Here is a 19,574-nt window from a genome sequence, read left to right on the forward strand (position 1 = left end):
TGTCATAGCACACATTTTCAAAAATATTTCAGAATTCCAAACTTCGCCTCTGTGGATCCAGATACTGTGGTTTTGCATCCACCCAAGAGTTTATTAAGATTTATAACTAAAGGAAATATTACATTTTAAGATATTACACATCAGTAGCATAGGAATATGTATTTACATTTTTATTTGAACTCTTTAGAACTGCAATTCTACAACTGGACACCATATCCAAAAGTGTTTCATAAACTTTCAAACACTTACATTATTTATACATATGGTTTTTGCATATCTATATATACATATAAAAATATTTTTGTGACTCAAGGACTGAGACTAGTCAAAATGACATTATTGCTACATTTCCATATTTACAAAAAACAATGCGTAAAACCATTTAAAACATCAAGCCACTGCAAAATAAGTTTCAAAAAAACCCAAATTATAAAAATATAAATTTAAAGAATATTTGAGACCAAAAATTCTTTCAGCTAAGTGCCCGCAAAGTACCAAGACATCTACAATTATACCAGCTAGACTGTCTACAATAGCTCTGAAAGCAAGCACACTACAAAAGAATTTTCGTAGCATTGAAACAAGAATGCTCAACAACAAGTATGATATGCATAAGTGTGCCTCCAAACAACTGGTTAACTTTAGAAAGGTGCAACAGCATAGATAGGTCCAGTGCAAATGGCTATTTTAAGATTGGTTGACAAATTTCTAGAACTATATACGAAATACATGGTTGTATAAAATAAAGTATGAAAACATGAGGTACTAAAATTATAATACCAGTGTGTGCATTTACAGCTATCTTGTTTTAGGCAGTTAGTTACACATAAAAAGTAAATGTAAACTCAGAACAATGAGACTGACTAGTATGTTGAGTATAAATAACAGAGTGCTTAAGTGCAGGCACATTGTAAATAAATAGGTACTTAAGTAGTACTGTCTCCTACATGCTTCTTTCAATGTTTTTGCTGATTTATACTTGACAGGAATATAGGAAGAGAAGAACTAGCAGTATTTGTGCTGGAAAAAATGGTTGTTTCGGACACTTAACCAGAGTCTTGGACTCAGGGCTAGTATTTTTAAAAAACATATTCTCACCCCAAATCTACATACCTGTAAAATAAGGCTGAAGCTCTATTTTGTGTTCTGCTACATTAAGATCCAATGTTTCCCAATTAATAATCTCTCCCTCTTATTAATTTTACCATCACACAATATTCATCTGGAAAGACGAAGGGACTGAGAACAAAGCCCTTCCCAGGTTACGGGTATGTGGGCCCATCTGTGGGAAATTTACACTTGTATGAACACAAGGGGCCTCTGGAAAGAAGAATTCTTTGACGAAGAATTTGAAGAAGAATTATTTGTTTAAAATAAGGTGAAAAATTAACTGCCTGTCCTTAAGGTATGTGGATCCTACTATAAATGTCTCCTCTGTACCCAGATCAAACTACAACTATGGAAAGAGATTTTTCACTTTCACATTTTTTGTCAATTTTTAAGATACAAATATTAGCCAAGCATGTACTACTCCTTTTCCACCCTGCAACACCACACTCTTTGCTTGGAATGAAAACTATGTGAAATATGAAGCCATGAGTAAGGCTAAGATTATGTCACAGCAGTCACAGAAGTCATGGATTCTGTGTCTTCCAGCGACCTCTGTGACATCTCCCTTCAGCCCTCGGGTGAGCGGGGCTGGAGCTGTCAGCCAGCTGGGACCCTGGAACTCCAAACCACAGCTCTCAGCTGCCATGGGTGGGGAGGGTGCCCCTGCAACTCTCAGCAGCTGCTGGTGTCAGGAGTACCCAGAGCTCCAAGCCGCTGGTCCTGGAGCTCTGAGCCACTGTGAGAGGCAGAGAGACCCTGGAGCTCCGAGCCACTGTGGGCGCCAGGGGGCCCCAGAGCTGTCAGCTGAAGCAGTGGGTGCTGGACCCCCCTTTCCCATCCTGCAGCAGGGCTCGGGCTCTCATACCCCCCATCAGCCCCATTTTGTCAGTTATTTTGAGTATTTTGAGGGACAGGTCATGGGCTTCTGTGAATTTTTGTTTATTGCACATGACCTGTTCCTGACTTTTACCAAAAATACCCGTGACAAAATCTTAACCTTAGACATGAGGGAAGGGGAGAGAAGCTCCACAATGCTCTCCTTCCCCAGATGTCTGGAAAGCCTTCCCTAATTGCAGAGTCCCTTCAATGGTCTAGTGGCTGCACAGGCTGAGGTGCTGGGGAGGGAAGGGGGGAGGTGTTATTTTATTCACTCCCACCCCTCTCCATGTCCACGTTACCCTCTTCTCGTGGCATCTAATTCAGAATACCTGCTTGTGACATTTGTAGAGTTTTAGACTTGCCACTTGCAAGCAGCTATTTGTATGTGTGTATGTATGTATGTACGTATTTCAGAAATGTAGCAAAAAATCCCCAACAACCAAGCAATCAGAAAATGACTATTAGCTTTCCAGGCACAGATCTAGAGATGGACTGTTTAATAGTTGGTTTGGTTTGTATTCAACTAGCTCCAGACCCAGGTTTAAGATTTAGATTTTTGTTTATGACTCCCTACTGCAAAAACATACAATATAGCAAAGTATATACAGCTTCAGTCAAAACTGCAACAATGGATGTGGTGGATGGACTAAGTTTACGTGTAACGGTGCGTGGTTAAGGACAGTATTATAGCAACGTTCAGACTACCCTGGTAGTGAGTAAAGTAAGACAAATCATTAATGTCTACCTTCTCTTGTCCCCTACAGAATAAGAGTGCCTAATCCATCTGGGTTGCCTATTTTCCAGATGTCCCTCTCCTCTTTCAAGCATCTTCGCGTACCAGAAGGGGCTGAGTAGATGAAGCGCTGCTGCCCACAGAATTAATCCTCACTGAGTGATCTGCAGCATTTCCTTGATGGGGTGAAAAGTTTGAGTAAGCCTGGAGAAGACAGACACTATTGTCAATATTTCACTGAATGCCTCCTTCATATAAGCAGAATTCACCGTTGCTATTAGTTGCCCTGTTTTACAATGTGCCCTGGTAACATCTATGCAGGTAATTTGTTTCCTTGGGAAATTAAAGTACATCCTGAAATAGAATTTAAGAGTGCCTGGATTTAATTGTTCTCTAAAATGGATGAGAACCTCAAACTCAGTTATTAAAAAAAGACAGGAGATTTTGTAAGATAAATTTAAACAGAAATCTTTGAAATCTTTCATCTGAATCTCTGAAAATCCCTCCAATAATTTCATACTTTTCCTCACATTTTTGCTTTTGTTTCAGTAACCCTTGTAGTTTGCCAAAAATATGTTAAAGGAAGCAATTGAACCCCAGCAGTTTTTGGTTTCCTCATTTTCCAACGTATTGGGGAGCCACTCGTGTTTGTGTCAAAGCCAGGCACCTAGAATTTCCAAGGAACCATTATTTTTAACCTAGAAGCAAGTTCGAACCCCATATATAGCCACATGATCCTTAGGTGCAGATCTGTAAATCATTCCCCACAGGGCAGGATCTGTGTCTCTGAAATGGCATAATTCCTTCTTTAAGACCTGTTGTCCACTTATCCATCCACAAAGTTCTTAGTAAGAGAAGTGAGTACAGCAAGATGCTAGCTTGTCAACACTTACATTCCACATGACAGGCACCAGGGCCCAGATTTTTAAAGGTCTGTAGGTGTTGCTTCATTCATATGCAACACCAAACTGATTTAGGAGCCTAAATCTCATTTTCAAAAGTGATGTAGGCAATTAGGAGCCTACGTCTCACTGATAAAATAACAGAGCAGACAGATCAAAAAGTAAAGAAAGGCCAAATCCAGAAAGTGTATTACTTAGCTGTTCAAACAAAAGAAAAGGTACATTCCTGACTGATACATCCACAATTATGATATTCCATATATATAGATCAGTCTGTGTTTTAAGATATGAAGAAATCAAAAGCTATGACCATATTTTATGATAACATCTACAGTGCCACAGCATGTACATTTTCAAAAACATGCAAAACATCTAAAACATACTCTAACTTGTGTTTATTTCATTTTATGCAGATACACAGTTTTCAAAAGTTAGTATGAGCATACCATTTGTGAAGGAATGGCGCAGCGAAGAGCTAGGGGTAAGTCTGAAAATTATCCTAACAGGAAAAATTTACAGTGCAAAAGTACACAAATAACAAGGCCACTAAATTTTTTGCTCTCTTTTTTAGAGTCTGATTTAAATCACACAGGTTTTTGAGAAATGTAATATTAAAGATTGAAGATCCATTTGGAAGCTCATACTTACATGGTTTGCATTATCTGAAAGCTGCTGCTCAATTAGCTGTACAATTTGCTTAAATGTTGGTCTCTGTACAGGATCAGCATCCCAGCAACTCTTCATTATCTCATACCTGCAAAGATGTTAAATTAAATATTATTGACTGGAAATTTCAGCAAGAAATAATTTCTGTATTAAAACTCCATTATTATCTGTATGGGCTAAAACAGATTGAAGTTATCCAGTGTAACAATAGCAACTTATTCCAAAATTTCAAAACACAGCTAAGTAAAACTGTTTAAACAAATTTTATAAGAGTAGAAATAGTAGCACTGGCCCAATTGGCTATGGATACTAAGGACCCAATGCTGCTGAGATTCTGTGGGGAGAACTCCATTTGACAGTAATGGAAGCTCTGCGTAAGGAGTTGCTACAGCAGGATAGCTACCTATTTAAAGATAATGGGTCTGGTATTGACAAATTTGAAAAAAACTCTACACTGGAAATGGCTGGTAAAAAAGATGCTTGGACCATCTTATTCCAATCAGGAAGTAGAACACAACTACAGAAATTGCACAAGTCGGTACAATTTAACCAGTTTACATCAACTGAAACTGCTTAGTATGCTCTGTGTATTATCTTTATTATCTTTACCTTAGAATATCTTTAATGACAGAGCCATTAGACCATAAAAGGATCACAGTATGCAGGTGTTATACAATTAAAGCTAGTTCAGCTGTGGAAAATTTGAAGGGGAAAAAAAGGCAACATTATAAGGTACATTTAGCCCATATCTGGAAGTTTTACTTCCTTTGTTTCAAAAATTATTGGCTGATTAGTAAGTGATAGCTTGTCTCTTACATTTCAACTGGTGCACATTCTGGACTAAACATTCTGTATCCTTCCTTAATCATTTTATAAAACTTGGAGTCCACAGGCATTCCAGGGTAGGGGCTGCTTCCTGTGGATACAACATTTAATTAATCAATGCCATTTTAAAATCAGAAATAAACTCTAGGTGAAATACAAAGTACACATTCAATCAGTAAATATCTTACCTAAAGAAAACAGTTCCCAAAGCAATATTCCATAAGACCAGACATCACTCTCGAAAGTATAAACACAGTTGAAAATACTTTCAGGTGCCATCCACTTTACAGGAAGCCGAGCCTTTACAGGGGTTGGGTATGAAGGTGAAAATAAAAATTAGACAAGCAGGTTAGAAAATTTAATAATATCAAATGTACATTTATATAATGGTTACCTATCTTTTTATATATTATTACTGAAGTGGAATTCTCTCTGCAAGTCAGAGTGCAGAGATACCATACAGTTACTGATCCATCACTGTACAGGCTTTCTACATTTATACCATTCCTTGCACTCTGATTAGTTTAAGTGTCTGATTTGCATAACAGTTATATAGTTGTGGCAACTTAGAGACTAACAAATTTATTTGAGCATAAGCTTTCGTGAGCTACAGCTCACTTCATCGGATGCATCAAGTACTCAAGTGCCACAAGTACTCCTTTTCTTTTTGCGAATACAGACTAACATGGCTGCTACTCTGAAACCAGTTATATAGTTGTTTTTATAAACAGTGTGTGACTCCCTGTTTCTGCTTTAAAATGGATGATAGCCAATCAGAGTGCAAGGATTTGTATAAACATGGTATGGTTGTTTAAAATAATCAGACTCTGAATATGCATATCTCTTTATTTGAATTGGCTATTATGCTTACACTGCTCTGATGCACTCCAGTTTTTCAAGCAGACAACCAAGGCAGCTGCTTTAGCTTCTAATACACCCTCCCCCCCCTCAAAAACGCAAACTGCTGAAAAGGAAATGGTTAAAAAAAGTGTTCAAAACCTCTTGATTGATTTCTTTTCTTCCCTCTCATTCCTTTGACCTTTCCGCTGTTCCCAGAATGTTTGTATTGCAATGGGAGAATCCCAGCCCTTTCCTTCTAACTCTTTTGAAACAATGTATACCAAAATATATTATAGCTACTCTGTCTAGGAGAGCCTTGATGCCCTGTAGGGAAGGGAAGCAGGAAGTAGGGAAAGGACTTAAGAGGAAGAGAGGAAAATGAGAAGGGAAAGGAAAGGGTAATATCTTTCCATCAACTGCCTAGAGTTATGGGTGACGAAAAGAACATGTAGATGTTGGAGTAGATGAGCAATTTGAGTTACTCATGGTTTACTAAATGAAATATATAGCTGCAATAGTTAGACATTGGAATAATGTTTGGCTGAGTTAGAACAACCAAATACTCGTGCAGCTACTTGCAGCAGAACTGGCTGCCACCACTGTTTGGAGCATCAATGCTCCTATAGCCGTAGCTGGGTTTAAGATCAGGCCAGACACAATTAGAGGAGCCCCTCCCACAGCAGCCCCAGTTTCCCTTCTTCCCCAGCAGCTGCTGCCTATCCTTCTCTAACCTTCTCAGACTAAGAAAAATCCTATTGTCAAGCAGCTCAGGGCAACCTAAAGCATAGTCTAGACAAGTGTAATGTAATTAGTTACTGCCCACCTCACAAGCTGCTGGCCTGCACTTAAAAATCCTTGATCAAGCAGATCCTGACTTGAGGTTGAAAATTAAACCTGGCCTCTCACTTCAGTTTCTTTGTAAATGTCACTGAGCAGCACTCAGTAGATATTTTACCAACCCAGCCTGGCTGCTTTGCTGAATTCTTCCTCTGACTTCAGTTGTACCCTATACTGAACTTTGGGAACAGCACACATGGCTGGGGCAGATCTCCAAAACCAGCTGACAAATGCAGTCTTTTTCACTTAAGCCTTAAATGGTCACATTCTGGTTACCTTAAAGACTGCCTCTTCCTGTGGGACACCAAAGCAGTTGAGATTATCAAAGGCACCTAAGCGATCACCCATTGGGTTTATTCGGGAGGAACAGGCACTTTCAGTGAGAGAGGGACTGTGGAATTCTCTACCCTTCTCAGCTTGCCACAGCTTGATTTTTTGTTTCTTCAGCATGCTTCTGTAGTTTATTCCCATATGTGTCAGATTTTCACCAAGGACCCATGAACAGCTCTGGCAGTTAAAAAGGGACTTAAACTGGGCATAAATGCAATGTGCATTCACTTTAAGATTTGGTGAAAAGGGGTCTTAGTGTAATTGTGAATAGTCTGGATTGGAGTATTCAGACTTTTCTTTTTTGGACCAAAATGTCACATCTCACTACAGTCCATATCTATCTGGATCTACAACTGCAAGTGTCAGGTTATGTCTGTTACATATACAAATTAAAGTCAGTTTCATTGCTAACCTCAGAATATAGAACCAGTGAAAAATCAAGCCTATTTCTGCTTCCCACTTTGTCCTACTCAATAAATATCCCACATTTAGAATATAATTTCTGTTATCTGCATGATATTTATAACAAAGCAAACACCATAAAACCTGATTTTTAGAATATTGTTGTATGAATACTTATTTTAAAAATTAACCAAACAAATACAGCACCACTAAGTTTACAGGATATAAAAATAACTAAATTTTAGAAAAAGATTCTTTCACAATTAAGACAATTTAGAATGCTTCCGAGTCAAGTACTTACATTTCCTTTGACCACATAATTTGAGTCATTCTTTATATCTCTAGCAAGGCCAAAGTCACAAATTTTTGTTATTCGACCATGAGTGAGAAGTATGTTTCTTGCCGCCAGATCCCTATGAATGCACTAAAGTAATAAAACAAGCAAACAGGAAAATATTTGTTAGTATGTTCAGTCCTTTTCACTGCTGATGCAGAATTGCTGACTGTGTGTGTGTTTTCTTGAATATACATGTACTTAACGATACATAATATATAGTGCAAACTGAAAGTCAAAGCGTTTGAGTTTAAAAAGCTTACTTGGCTATCAAGCTTTATAGCACGATAATGTTACCGAAACATACAGGAGGCAACGCATATACTGCTGTCTATAGTTAAGGTGGCCTAAGCATTTCCATTAGGAAGGATCATTTTCTGTTCCTTATAACTTTCTCAGAGTTTTACACTTTCAGCTGAAGTTCAGTTTGCTTGCTCTGAGCCAGAAATTTTTTTTTTCTGAAAGTTTCATTAAAAAGCGATTGGGCTATTTTCTAACACAGTCAGAGTGGGAAAAATGCAATTTGTTTCTATGGAAAAAAAATTATAGTTTTTTTTAAAAACAATTTTCATGACCTAGGGGAAGGTCATGGAAACTAGAAATTGGCAAAAATATAGGGTCAAAAATTCAGAAGCACTTATATTACTTAGGAACCTAATTCTCATTTTCAAAAGTGACTTAGGCTTTCATTAAGACTTGTTTGTGGGGCAGGAAGTTTAAAATTACATATATTTGTTTTTACAGTAGATTCAAAATATACTGTACAACATAATGTTCCTAGATTTTGTTACTTTTTTCATATTAATTGCCAAATTGTTTTCAAAAAGTAAAAATCTTATTGCAACTGCAGGGACATTATTAATAGCTCTAACTTTCTATTTGGCACAAATCCCTTTCTGATATTCCATAATTTTTCTTATGAAACCTTTAGAAAGCACAGAGCACACAGTGTGTCCAAATGAAAACAATTTGTGGGTCTCTATGTTGATTTTAACATTTTTTTAAAAAATTACAAAGATACTTCAGTAGGAAACTAAAAGTATCCCATATGTTAAACCAAAACTTTGAAAATACCCATCCTGTAATGATCCACTTGTTTAAGAAGGTGTTCTATGGTTCAAAAGTATCAGATCATCCAGGGTTTAATTCTGAACACATACATTTTGTGCAAATAGACCTTTCTTCAGCGGTCTTCTAATGCTCTTCAGTTTGTAAACTGTTTACAGATATCACAGAGAGTAAGCCATCTAAAACATTCATGATTTTACTGTCTTTTTGGAGGGATCTCCTCCTTTGAAGATCAGATTCATTCACAAATTCTATCTAGTTTCCACACTATAAAAGTCCCTGAAAAATTAAGTCTTCAGGGCTTGTGTGGGATCAGATGGCACCAAAAAACAGATGGAGATTTTATTAGACTGCTGCGTGCTCCAGGAGTCAAAGGGAAGGCTATAGACCAGGGGTGGCCAAACTTACTGACCCTCTGAGCCGAACTACGACAATCTTCACAAGTTTGAGAGCTGGGCATGCCAGTTGGAGCAGGGCTTCTGCCCTGCGGTGGGGTGGTGGGGCTAGGGGCTTCTGCCCAGAGGGTAGGGGAGTCTCAGGGTGTCAGCCCCAGGGACATGCCTGCAGGGGCTCAGGACTTCACCCCACGGGACATGCCTCCTGGGGATTCAGCCCCGCTCCTGCTGAAGCCCTGATCCCGGCAGGTGCACCCTGCAGGGCTGAAGCCCCACGACACCCCCCTCCCTGCTGGGCAGAAGCCCCTAGCCCCACCACCCTGCTGCCGGGCAGAAGCCCCAAGCTCCCCCGCAGTCTGGTAGGTGGAGAATGGGGGGGGGGCCTCTGTGAGTCGCACTTTAATCATAGAAGAGCCGCAGTTTGGCCACCCCTGCTATAGACCAAAATCCTCAACCCCACCAGCAGGACATAGGAAGTAGCAACAGAAAAGGACCTGCTGCTCCTGCTTTCTCCATACACACACAGTCAGTGGAGTTTGTGGATACGGTGCACACACCCTTACAACTCCTCAGGCCTATCCCTCCCTTCACACTTCTGGGCACAGAGCCATAGCATTGCTCTGTTCCATGCACTGAAGGAGCTCTCCAATTCCCAGTGCCCTCAGCAGTGGAAATGCAACAATTCTGCTGCCTTTTGAGCATTGTACTCCCAGAGGTAGCCTAGAGGTTTTTCTTCATGCGAGTAAAGTCCAGGGGAAATTAATTCTGAGCAGACTAGCACTTTTCAGGGCAAAACTCTAGGCTGGTAAAATGCAGGACTAGATTTACACAAAGGAATAGACTAGTTAAGTCTTCACAGTACAGCAGAACCCTGTTAATTTGCAGTGTTTGTTAAAAAGATTACTGAACAGGTGAAATAGTCATGTTTTAAAATGTCAATATGTGAAGAAAACCTGTCACTCAAATTCACAACTTACATTTTTGGAGGCAAGGAAGCTCATGCCCTTTGCCACTTGATAAGAAAAACTCAGTAGATCTTCAACGTCCAGAGCCAATTCATCATCTTCTAATATGGCAATGGTAACATCTTGATCCATATATGATCCTAAGCAACACAAATGCAAACACTTTATAAATGGACTAAGTATGATGGCCTGGAAACACATTTGGCTTATATTTATCAGAATGTGGTGCTAAATAAATAAGGAAACTCAGTCCATACATAGAATCATAGGACTGGAAGGGACCTCAGGAGGTCTGGTATTCTAGTCCCCTGCACTCAAGGCAGGGCTCAGTATTATCTGACCATCCCTGACAGGTGTTTGTCAATCTTGCTCTTAAAAATCTCCAATGAGGGAGAGTCCGCAACCTCCCTAGGCAATTTATTCCAGTGATTAACTACCCTGACAGCTACCCACCACCCCACCTAATGTCCAACCTAAACCGCCCATTGCTCCTTGTCCTATCCTCAGAGGTTAAAGAGAACCATTTTTCTTCCTCCTCTTTGTGATGATCTTTTATGTACTTGAAAACTGTTATCACGTCCCCCTTCAGTCTTCTCTTCTCCTGACTAAACAAATCCAATTTTTTCAATCATTCCTCATAGGTCATGTTTTCTAGATCTTTAATAATTTTTGTTGCTCTTCTCTGGACTTTCTCCAATTTGTCCACATCTTTCCTGAAATGTGGTGCCCAGAACTGGACACAACTGGACTCCAGTTGAGGCCTAATCAGTGTGGAGTAAAATGGAAAAATTACTTCTCATGTCTTACTTACAACACTCCTGCTAATACACCCCAGAATGACGTTTGCTTTTTTTGCAACAGTGTTACACTGTTGATTCATATTTAGCTTGTGATCCACTATGACAGCCAGATCCCTTTCTGCAGTACTTCTTCCTAGGCAGTCATTTCCCATTTGTATGTGTGCAACTGATTGTTACTTCCCAAGTGGAGTGCTTTGCATTTGTCCTTATTGAATTTCATCCTATTTACTTCAGACCATTTCTCCAGTTTTTCCAGATCATTTTGAATTTTAATCCTATCCTCCAAAGCACTTGCAACCCTCCCAGCTTGGTATCATCCGCAAACTTTATAAGTGTGCTCTCTATGCCATTATCTAAATCATTGATGAAGATATTGAACAGAATCGGACCCAGAACTGATCCGTGGGACCCCAGTTGGTTTGCCCTTCCAGCTTGACTATGAACCACTGATAACTACTCTCTGGGAATGGTTTTCCAACCAGTTCTGCACCCATCCTTATAGTAGCTCCATCTAGGTTGCATTTCCCTAGTTTGTTTATGAGAAGGTCATGCGAGACAGCATCAAAAGCCTTACTAAAGTCAAGATATACCACATCTATTGCTTCCCCCCATCCACAAGGCTTGTTACCCTTTCAAAGAACGCTATTAGGTAGGTTTGATATGGTTAGTTCTTGACAAATCCATGCTGACTGTTACCTTATAAGCTTCTCGGCGTTTGCAAGTTGATTGCTTAATTATTTGCTACATTATCTTTCCAGGTACTGAAGTTATGCTGACTGGTCTGTAGCTCCCCAGGTTGTCCTTATTCCCCTTTTTATAAATTGGCATTACATTTGCCCTTTTCTAGTCCTCTGGAATCTCTCTAGTCTTCTATGACTTTTCAAAAATAATCACTAATGACTTAGATATCTGCTCTGTCAGCTCCTTGAGTATTCTAGGATATATTTCGTCAGGCCTCTGTGACTTGAAGACATCTAACTTGTTTAAGTAATTTTTCAGTTGTTCTTTCCCTATTTTAGCCGCTGATCCTACCTCATTTTCATTGACATTTACTATGTTAGATGTCCAATTGCTACTAAACTTTTTATGAAAACTTAAACAAAAAAGTCATTTAGCATGTCTGCCATTTCCACATTTTGTTATTGTTTTTCCCCCCGCATTGAGTAAAAGGCCTACCATGTCCTTGGTTTTCCTCTTGCTTCTAACAATAACATCCATTACCAAAATGGTAGAATAATCATTTGAATCCCTCATCTAAATGTTTACACAACATAGAGACACATGAAGCCTTTTTAACTGAATTTATTCTTTTTTTAATCCTTGTCACATTGAATTAGGGTTTTAATTGGACACATCCATCATCAAAGATCATTTTAAAATTGAAAAGAAATCAGAAATCCCTCTTTGTACTATAGGATGTGGGTTAGATTTCTGGATAAGTACTTACCTGTCTTCCCTGATCTTCTTTTATCTGCTTTTGGTGGAACAACATAAGAGACTCCTGGTTTCATGTCCATGTATTCATTGATGACATCACTGTGTGGATAATTTAGCATAAAAATATTAAGAACAAATCTGAATCTAAAATTTTACAAACGATTAACACCGGAAAAACGTAAGGTTTGTGAGTGTTAATTATTTTTAAAAAGAAAATAAAAATTCTATACAGAGAGTGATGAGATTTTACAAAATAGGCTATAAGGATGTGCATTATAAGATAAGTAATGGTCTGATCTCAAAGTCTGGAGTTTTGTTCAGATAAGCACCCAAAAATTTTTTGTTTATATTCCTTATAGTTAAGGTTGAGTCTGGAAAAGAAATGGCTAGATATTTCTGATGACATTCTAATGTTTCCTTCTTCTATTCAGGACAGCTTCTATCAATATATTCGGTAATTCAAGTTTCAGTTGAAATTCAGAAGATAAAACTGGAGAGAAAAGTTAACTGAACATCAGAATTTCCAAAAGGGTTCAAGTTTGGTTGCAGAAATCAGGATAAGTTAGAGGGAATTTGTATTATTTTAAATCAGTTTTCCCATCCCTATGCATATTCAAATGTATGGACTCTAATTACATATAGTTTATAAATATATACCTAGGGATTTACAATGATGAATATTTTTCCATTTAGTATCTTTTTGAACTATATGGACACAAAAATTCACTTTACCCTGCCCATATACAACACCTTTTATCCAAGAATATCTTTTCACTTTGCAAACATTACGCTTGGTGTCACAACAAACCTGAGAGGTAATTAAACACTTCACCCCTCCACTGAAGGGCAGAGACCTCTAGGGTGTTATGCAGCTGCAATTCAACAGCACACAGCAATACTCAAATTTGGTAAAGACTCTACAGACCCCATCTAACCTTTTATAAAAAAGTGCTATGTGAAACTCAAATAATGAGATTCTCAGCTTTATATCATATTTGAAAGATGGCACCTCCAATAGGAGTCATAACCTCATGGTGGGATTCAAATGGAAACTCCAGAACCACTTCCTTAAACACATAGGTGGTTTCTTCAGTGTTGTCTATCCATGTACTGATCTAGCATGACTGATCTAGCATGACCAATCTTCTCTTGAAGCTGTTATGGCACAATGGTGATATGGCAGATACATCCTTAACACCAAAGGGACATAACTCCCTACTGTAGCAAAGTGCTTTGGCTACTACTAAGAGCTCTATTGGATTCTTTTTAAGTTCAGTTTGCTAAAGTAGAGTAATGGGCTCAATGCTGCAAAGTATAGACTGAAATATAGAGCGGGTCCTTTATTGCTATACAAGTGAAGGTTTGATAAATGACATCTTCAGTACTTTAAAGAAAAGAAGGAATTAGGAGAACCTTTGCACAGATGTATGTGAAAATGTCCTAAGAAGAAGAACTTGGGTTGTATCTTAAATGGAATTCTTTAATAATATGCAGGCGGATGAACACTAGGGGGAAAAAAGAGTGCAAGAACAATGTTTGGGGAAATCCTAACTCCAAAATAGTGGCACAGGGTCTTTTGTCACAAGATCTGTGTGATTTAATGCAATACTGAAAGGCATTATTTTTTGTTGTAAACAGCCATTTGCAAATGCAGGAACTCATGGTAACACAGAGTGCTATAACACAACAACATTAGCCATATTGTCATTTACGTTGCAAACTGACTGCTGCCAATCATTAGCAGTAATGATAATTAAAAATAAAGATGGAAGTTTTGATCCAAGGAGCGGCACTGGACACAATCATAGAAAAGCCGTTGAATCAGTAAAAATAGAAGTGTATGAAATAATTTGAACTATAATCTTTAAAACAAACAAATTACTTGTAAAAATTAAATCATCTTTTTATAATAAACTGATTTTTGAAATAAACTGATGCAATCTTTAGAAAACACTACACAAAAGCCCTCTTGTGATTTCTTTTCACTAGATCAGCTTTGATTTACCCTCCCTCTGAACTTTCTGGCTATGCCTTTATGTAGTAGCAGATTATTCTTACCATGCAGGCCCTTTCTGATGCAGAAGGTTCTCGTAAACTGCTGTTTCTGCATATTCGTCATGCTTTGGGCAAATAAATGAATCGCGTTTCCTTCTCAGAAAATTCAAAAGATCACCATAGCAGCAATATTCCGTGATGACCAGAGTGGGGCCTGCAGATGCAGAGGGAGTTTAAAAGGTGGGTATAAGCTTTGCTTTCAGAGTCAAAAATCTTATACAAAAATATTATTCAACTAAACACACAAAATGTCCTATTTGAAGTCACACTACACAGCATTGTCTAGACATGAAAAGTCATAGTGAAGTTACAGCAGCAGTTTCCTCATTCATGGACTAGTTACTATTGTGCAATTAAAGCTATGTCATTCCCAATTAATTTTCCCCCCATCAATAGTATCACACTGTATAAAAATTAAACAAATAAGTCTTTTTTCCCTCTTCATGTGATAATGTTTCTGGCCAGACACATCTGTATGATTTTGCTCACTTCCTGAAGGAAGTTATTTGTTCCAAATATTAGAGTAAGAGGCTTCAAACATTAATCCTTTTGATTCACTTCTGTTTACAGTAGAGCTTCGAGTTCTTTCAGCTATGTTTTTAAATAATGTAGGGTGTTATACTCTGCAGTATAATGGGAAAAATCATTCACATAGAACAGTCTGCTGAGACAGAAAACTAAGTTACACTAGATCTTAGAATATTAAAATGAAATTTAAAAGGGGAATTAAAAGTCACCAACAGCATAGATGTTTATAGATCATATGTATGCTTTCCGAATGAATGACTGCAGTGACGGCATTTGAATAGGTAATAATGCTGCCCATTATTTCATTCGTAGGATCATTCTGTACCAATACATCCTCATAGTTTTTCTTTAGTTTAATAATTATGGTTTTCATAAGAGCAAATACTACAGTTAAGATTACATCAGGATTATTATAAACCCTAATTTTCAGAAGCTTATACTTTATAAAATTCTCTTTTTTGTCTGAAATAGTCCATGCATTGATTCAGGCCATAGAATTTGCTTTGTGGATCATTTGAACCAAATCCCTTCAGTCATTTTTGAATTATGAAAAGCTGGAATGTTTTGCATAAATCTAAAACTCTGAATTTTTCCAAGATTTTTTCCCTTGAAAAGTAAAATGGAGAAATTAAAAATTACAAACATTTATGTTAGCATAACATGCAGGTTACAAATTTAAATGCAGCAAAGTTAAGAAATCACTGTATATAAGCTTCAATTATTTGTTGGATTTTATTATGTGTGCATGTTAACATTACTGTTTATGTTCTTAAATATATAAAACCAAAATGTCCAGGATGTGCAATGTAAACAAAGTTACTTACTTTGAGAACCTTACTTTTTCATTTTTTGACTGATAAGTATTTAGAATTAATAACCCTAATATTCCAATAATAAATGTTTGTTGCAGTTTAAATAGATTATCTGAGGACTGTACAAGATAATACATATACCAGTCCTACAGTAGATAGTAATGAATAACTCAGTTCAGACACTAATAAACCATAAAACCATAGAACCATAGAAAGTAGGGCTGAAAAGGATCTCAGGAAGTCATCAAGTCCAGCCCCCTGCTCTGTGACTGGACCAAGAAAACCTAGACCATCCTTGACAGGTGGTTTGTCCAACTTGTTCTTAAAAGCCTCCAATGATGGGGACTCCACAATCTCCCTTGGAAGCAGATTTCAGAACTTAACTACCCTTATAGTCAAAAAGTTCTTCCTAATATCTAACCTGAATCTCCCTTGCTGCACATTAAGCCCGTTACTTTTTATCTTACCTTCAGTGGACATAGAGAACAATTGATCCCCATACTCTTTATAGCAGACCTTAACGTATTTGAAGGCTGTTATGAGGTCCTGACTCCCCCGCAGGTTTTTTTCCCTCAAAACTAAACATGCCTTTTTAATGTCTGTTCTCATTTTTGGAAGCTAATGTTGCTGACGACAAACGTAGACAGCCCATTTTGTGAACTCTTAAGAGGAAGCTGTTTTATGTGCCAATCCAATGGAGTCCAGACATGGACCATGTGCTGGGTCATGTCAGCAAAAAACTAATCTTCATTTCTAGCCAGAATTACTATGGTCTTGGGGTTTTTTGTGTGTGGATTTTTTAATACGGTCTCAAGTCTAGAAGAAAGGTCTTACATGAGAAGGTTAAACATTTCATCATGACTAAGCAATTCAAGGTATGTATGGAATAGGTTTCTACTTCTACAATAAGGCAATTACAAAAATCCAGTAATCTCATAACTTTACCTCCAACAGTGCAGGCTCCAAGTAGATTCACAATATTAATGTGGTTACCAAGGTAACTCAGAACTTTGAGTTCAGACATTAAGGCTTCTCTCTCCGTTAAATGGGCACTTGCTGGAATGAAAAACATGTCATTCAGCAAATTCAGTATACAATAGAAGAAAGTTAGGAAAAAAGAATATTGTACATAGTAGAAACTTACGTTTGAGCATTTTTACTGCTACTGTCATTGCAGCATCAGATTTAAACAGACCGTATGCAGTAGCCTCCACAACTTTCCCAAAAGCTCCAGCACCAAGAGTTTTACCTAAAAATTGCCAGACAACTTTTAATGGGTGTCACAACATTTTACCTATCAGTGGTTCTTTTTGCTTTATATTAAAAAAAGATCAGTAGTAGATTATTGGATCAATTTAAGCCTATTTATTCTTCTCAAAGGAAACGGAAGTAGTTTAAGACAGGAAACTGTTTCCTCAAATTGCATGCTGAAAAGCAGCTGTTGTCATTATTATATACTTCAGTATTCAATATATTATTGATAGCAAATGCTATGTTTTCATGACAAGGTCTCATAGAAAAGGGATTGAAAATTTCACATTGGAAATGAAGTTAAATAAACCTAAACTAACCAAAACTCAATCGGTTTCTAGGAAACTCCCATTTCTGATCATATGGAAGTTGCGTTGGGTCTATATAAACATAGTTGTTTCCATTTATTTCTTCAACGACTTTCCACTGAACTTCATATTTGGGTTTCTGGAAAAAAAGGGGAAAAAATGGCCATTTTACTGCTAAAACTTCAACAAGAACAACTAAGATGAATGTGTGCATCTGATTTTACCTGTAGATATTTGTACACAAGAATCATTACTATGATGCACATCAGTCCTGCTGCTACTCCAAACCCTATCAGTAAAGGAGTGAAGAGAGTGTGGGTACTGATATGTTCTAGAAAGAGAGAGAGAAAGTTGTTAAATGTAAAATCTTTATCCCCCTAATTGTTTTTCTTCCTCAGGGAATATTTTCTTTGTTTCGGCTGGAGCCCAGATGCTTTTCCCTTTTTCCCCTCCCCCCACCCGAAGGCTGAATATCAGAACCCTCCTAAATGGACAGAACTGTAAGATGATGTTGCCTGATGGCAAGTTGAGACATCTCTTTACCCTGGAAGCTGTGCAGTTTAGTTTGTTTCTTCAGCACTCTCAGCCCCATCAAACTAGGAAGCGTGAAACCAAGACCAATTAAACTCAGGGTTTCTGCATGGTAGCACAAAGTTCTATCGTTAGCCCATTAAGACAGCTCTCGCCAATTATTTTTAGCTTTAAAAACAGGATTCATGTCAAATTAGTGAAAGAAAGAGTTTCTTAACTGAACTTTTCTCAAAGTCCCAATTTTTTAGCTTATCCAATGATTAATATGCTCTCTACAACATATTCTTTGGAAGCAAAGAATATGGACAATAACATAATCTTGTAAAGGTCAATATGCCTCAAATCTGACCCATTTTTGTTTGTATATTATATATGGCACATAGTATAGAAAAAGAACAGCACAGAAACCTTAGTTTTTGCACAGAAGGAAACAACAAAGAACAACATACAGATTGCAACTGATAAGTATTTTGGCATTTCCACTTTTACAATTCTGCGAATTCTTTTATGCTGCTATGGAGGCCAAAACTCATTAGCACCCTCTAACCAGTATGTTTGCATCCGATGAAGTGAGCTGTAGCTCACGAAAGCTCATGCTCAAATAAATTGGTTAGTCTCTAAGGTGCCACAAGTACTCCTTTTCTCTTTGCGAATACAGACTAACACGGCTGTTACTCTGAAATCTGTTGTTAATTATTTTTATTATAGTGGCACCTAGAGGCTCCAACCAAACTCAGGGCCCCATTGTATTACAGTTTAAATAAACAGGACAGACAAAGGTGTGAGAGGGCACAGAGAGGGAATGTTACTGAGCAGGTCAGTGGCAGAAACAGGCAATAGATTTAAAATATGGGTCTTACTGTAATTATTTGTGATGCACAGAGCTAAAACATCCCATCATCTTAATTACATTTTATACATTTCTATATACCATTTTGGCCACTACCTTTAACAGCAAAGTTGAAAAAAGCAGTACTTCTGGCAACATCATTGGAAGCCTCACATGATATAGTGCCATTGTTTTTGAATGTGCTGGCATCAATGGTACTTTCAACCACTATCCTTCCAAATGATGGAAAAGATGAATTTCTATAAAAGATCTTCACATCCACTGGAGATATAGCTGGTGAATCGAAACACCTGGGAGAAACATTGTTGACAATTACCCCTTTATGGATAAATACTTGCAGTAAATTCTTCATTATTTGAACTTTCTTCTAAGATAAAGTTCAATATTTACAGCCAGATCCTCAGCTGGTGCGAACTGACACAGCTCCATTGAAGGATTGAGCTGAAGAACTTGCTTTTTATACTCTAATGATCAGATCTGAAGTATATTTTTTCCTCTGTGTGCAGAATTATATATGTAAATCCTCCATGACAACTTAACTGATACCTACACAGCGTGGCTCTCTGTTCTATTCTACTGGCTACTCCACATATAGAAGTTTATGAGTCTGCTGCAGCCTTTGAGCTATGGAACCTGGCTCTTTAGCTCAGGCTATCAGATCCTTAGGTCCTGGTTTCAACTCCCACTGTTGATAACTTATTCAGAGACATTGTGTT

General features: G+C 37.8%; 1 protein-coding gene across 1 annotated transcript in view; it reads right to left on the minus strand.

Annotated features, from left to right (window-relative positions):
* Nucleotides 1–217: 217 nt before the first annotated feature.
* KIT (KIT proto-oncogene, receptor tyrosine kinase) overlaps nucleotides 218–19,574 on the minus strand; it is an 80,006-nt gene continuing 60,649 nt past the window's right edge. The window contains exons 9-21 of the mRNA XM_074951392.1: nucleotides 18,955–19,148; nucleotides 17,702–17,808; nucleotides 17,490–17,616; nucleotides 17,063–17,167; nucleotides 16,864–16,974; nucleotides 14,582–14,732; nucleotides 12,534–12,622; nucleotides 10,299–10,426; nucleotides 7,826–7,948; nucleotides 5,304–5,415; nucleotides 5,107–5,206; nucleotides 4,273–4,378; nucleotides 218–2,926 (exon numbers count right to left, since the gene is read on the minus strand). Of these exons, the coding sequence (XP_074807493.1) occupies nucleotides 2,810–2,926; nucleotides 4,273–4,378; nucleotides 5,107–5,206; nucleotides 5,304–5,415; nucleotides 7,826–7,948; nucleotides 10,299–10,426; nucleotides 12,534–12,622; nucleotides 14,582–14,732; nucleotides 16,864–16,974; nucleotides 17,063–17,167; nucleotides 17,490–17,616; nucleotides 17,702–17,808; nucleotides 18,955–19,148 (1,570 nt within the window). The 3' untranslated portion in view covers nucleotides 218–2,809. The remainder of the gene's footprint in view (nucleotides 2,927–4,272; nucleotides 4,379–5,106; nucleotides 5,207–5,303; nucleotides 5,416–7,825; nucleotides 7,949–10,298; nucleotides 10,427–12,533; nucleotides 12,623–14,581; nucleotides 14,733–16,863; nucleotides 16,975–17,062; nucleotides 17,168–17,489; nucleotides 17,617–17,701; nucleotides 17,809–18,954; nucleotides 19,149–19,574) is intronic.

Source organism: Natator depressus, chromosome 4 (assembly GCF_965152275.1).
Source record: "Natator depressus isolate rNatDep1 chromosome 4, rNatDep2.hap1, whole genome shotgun sequence".
NCBI classification, from domain to species: Eukaryota; Metazoa; Chordata; order Testudines; family Cheloniidae; genus Natator; species Natator depressus.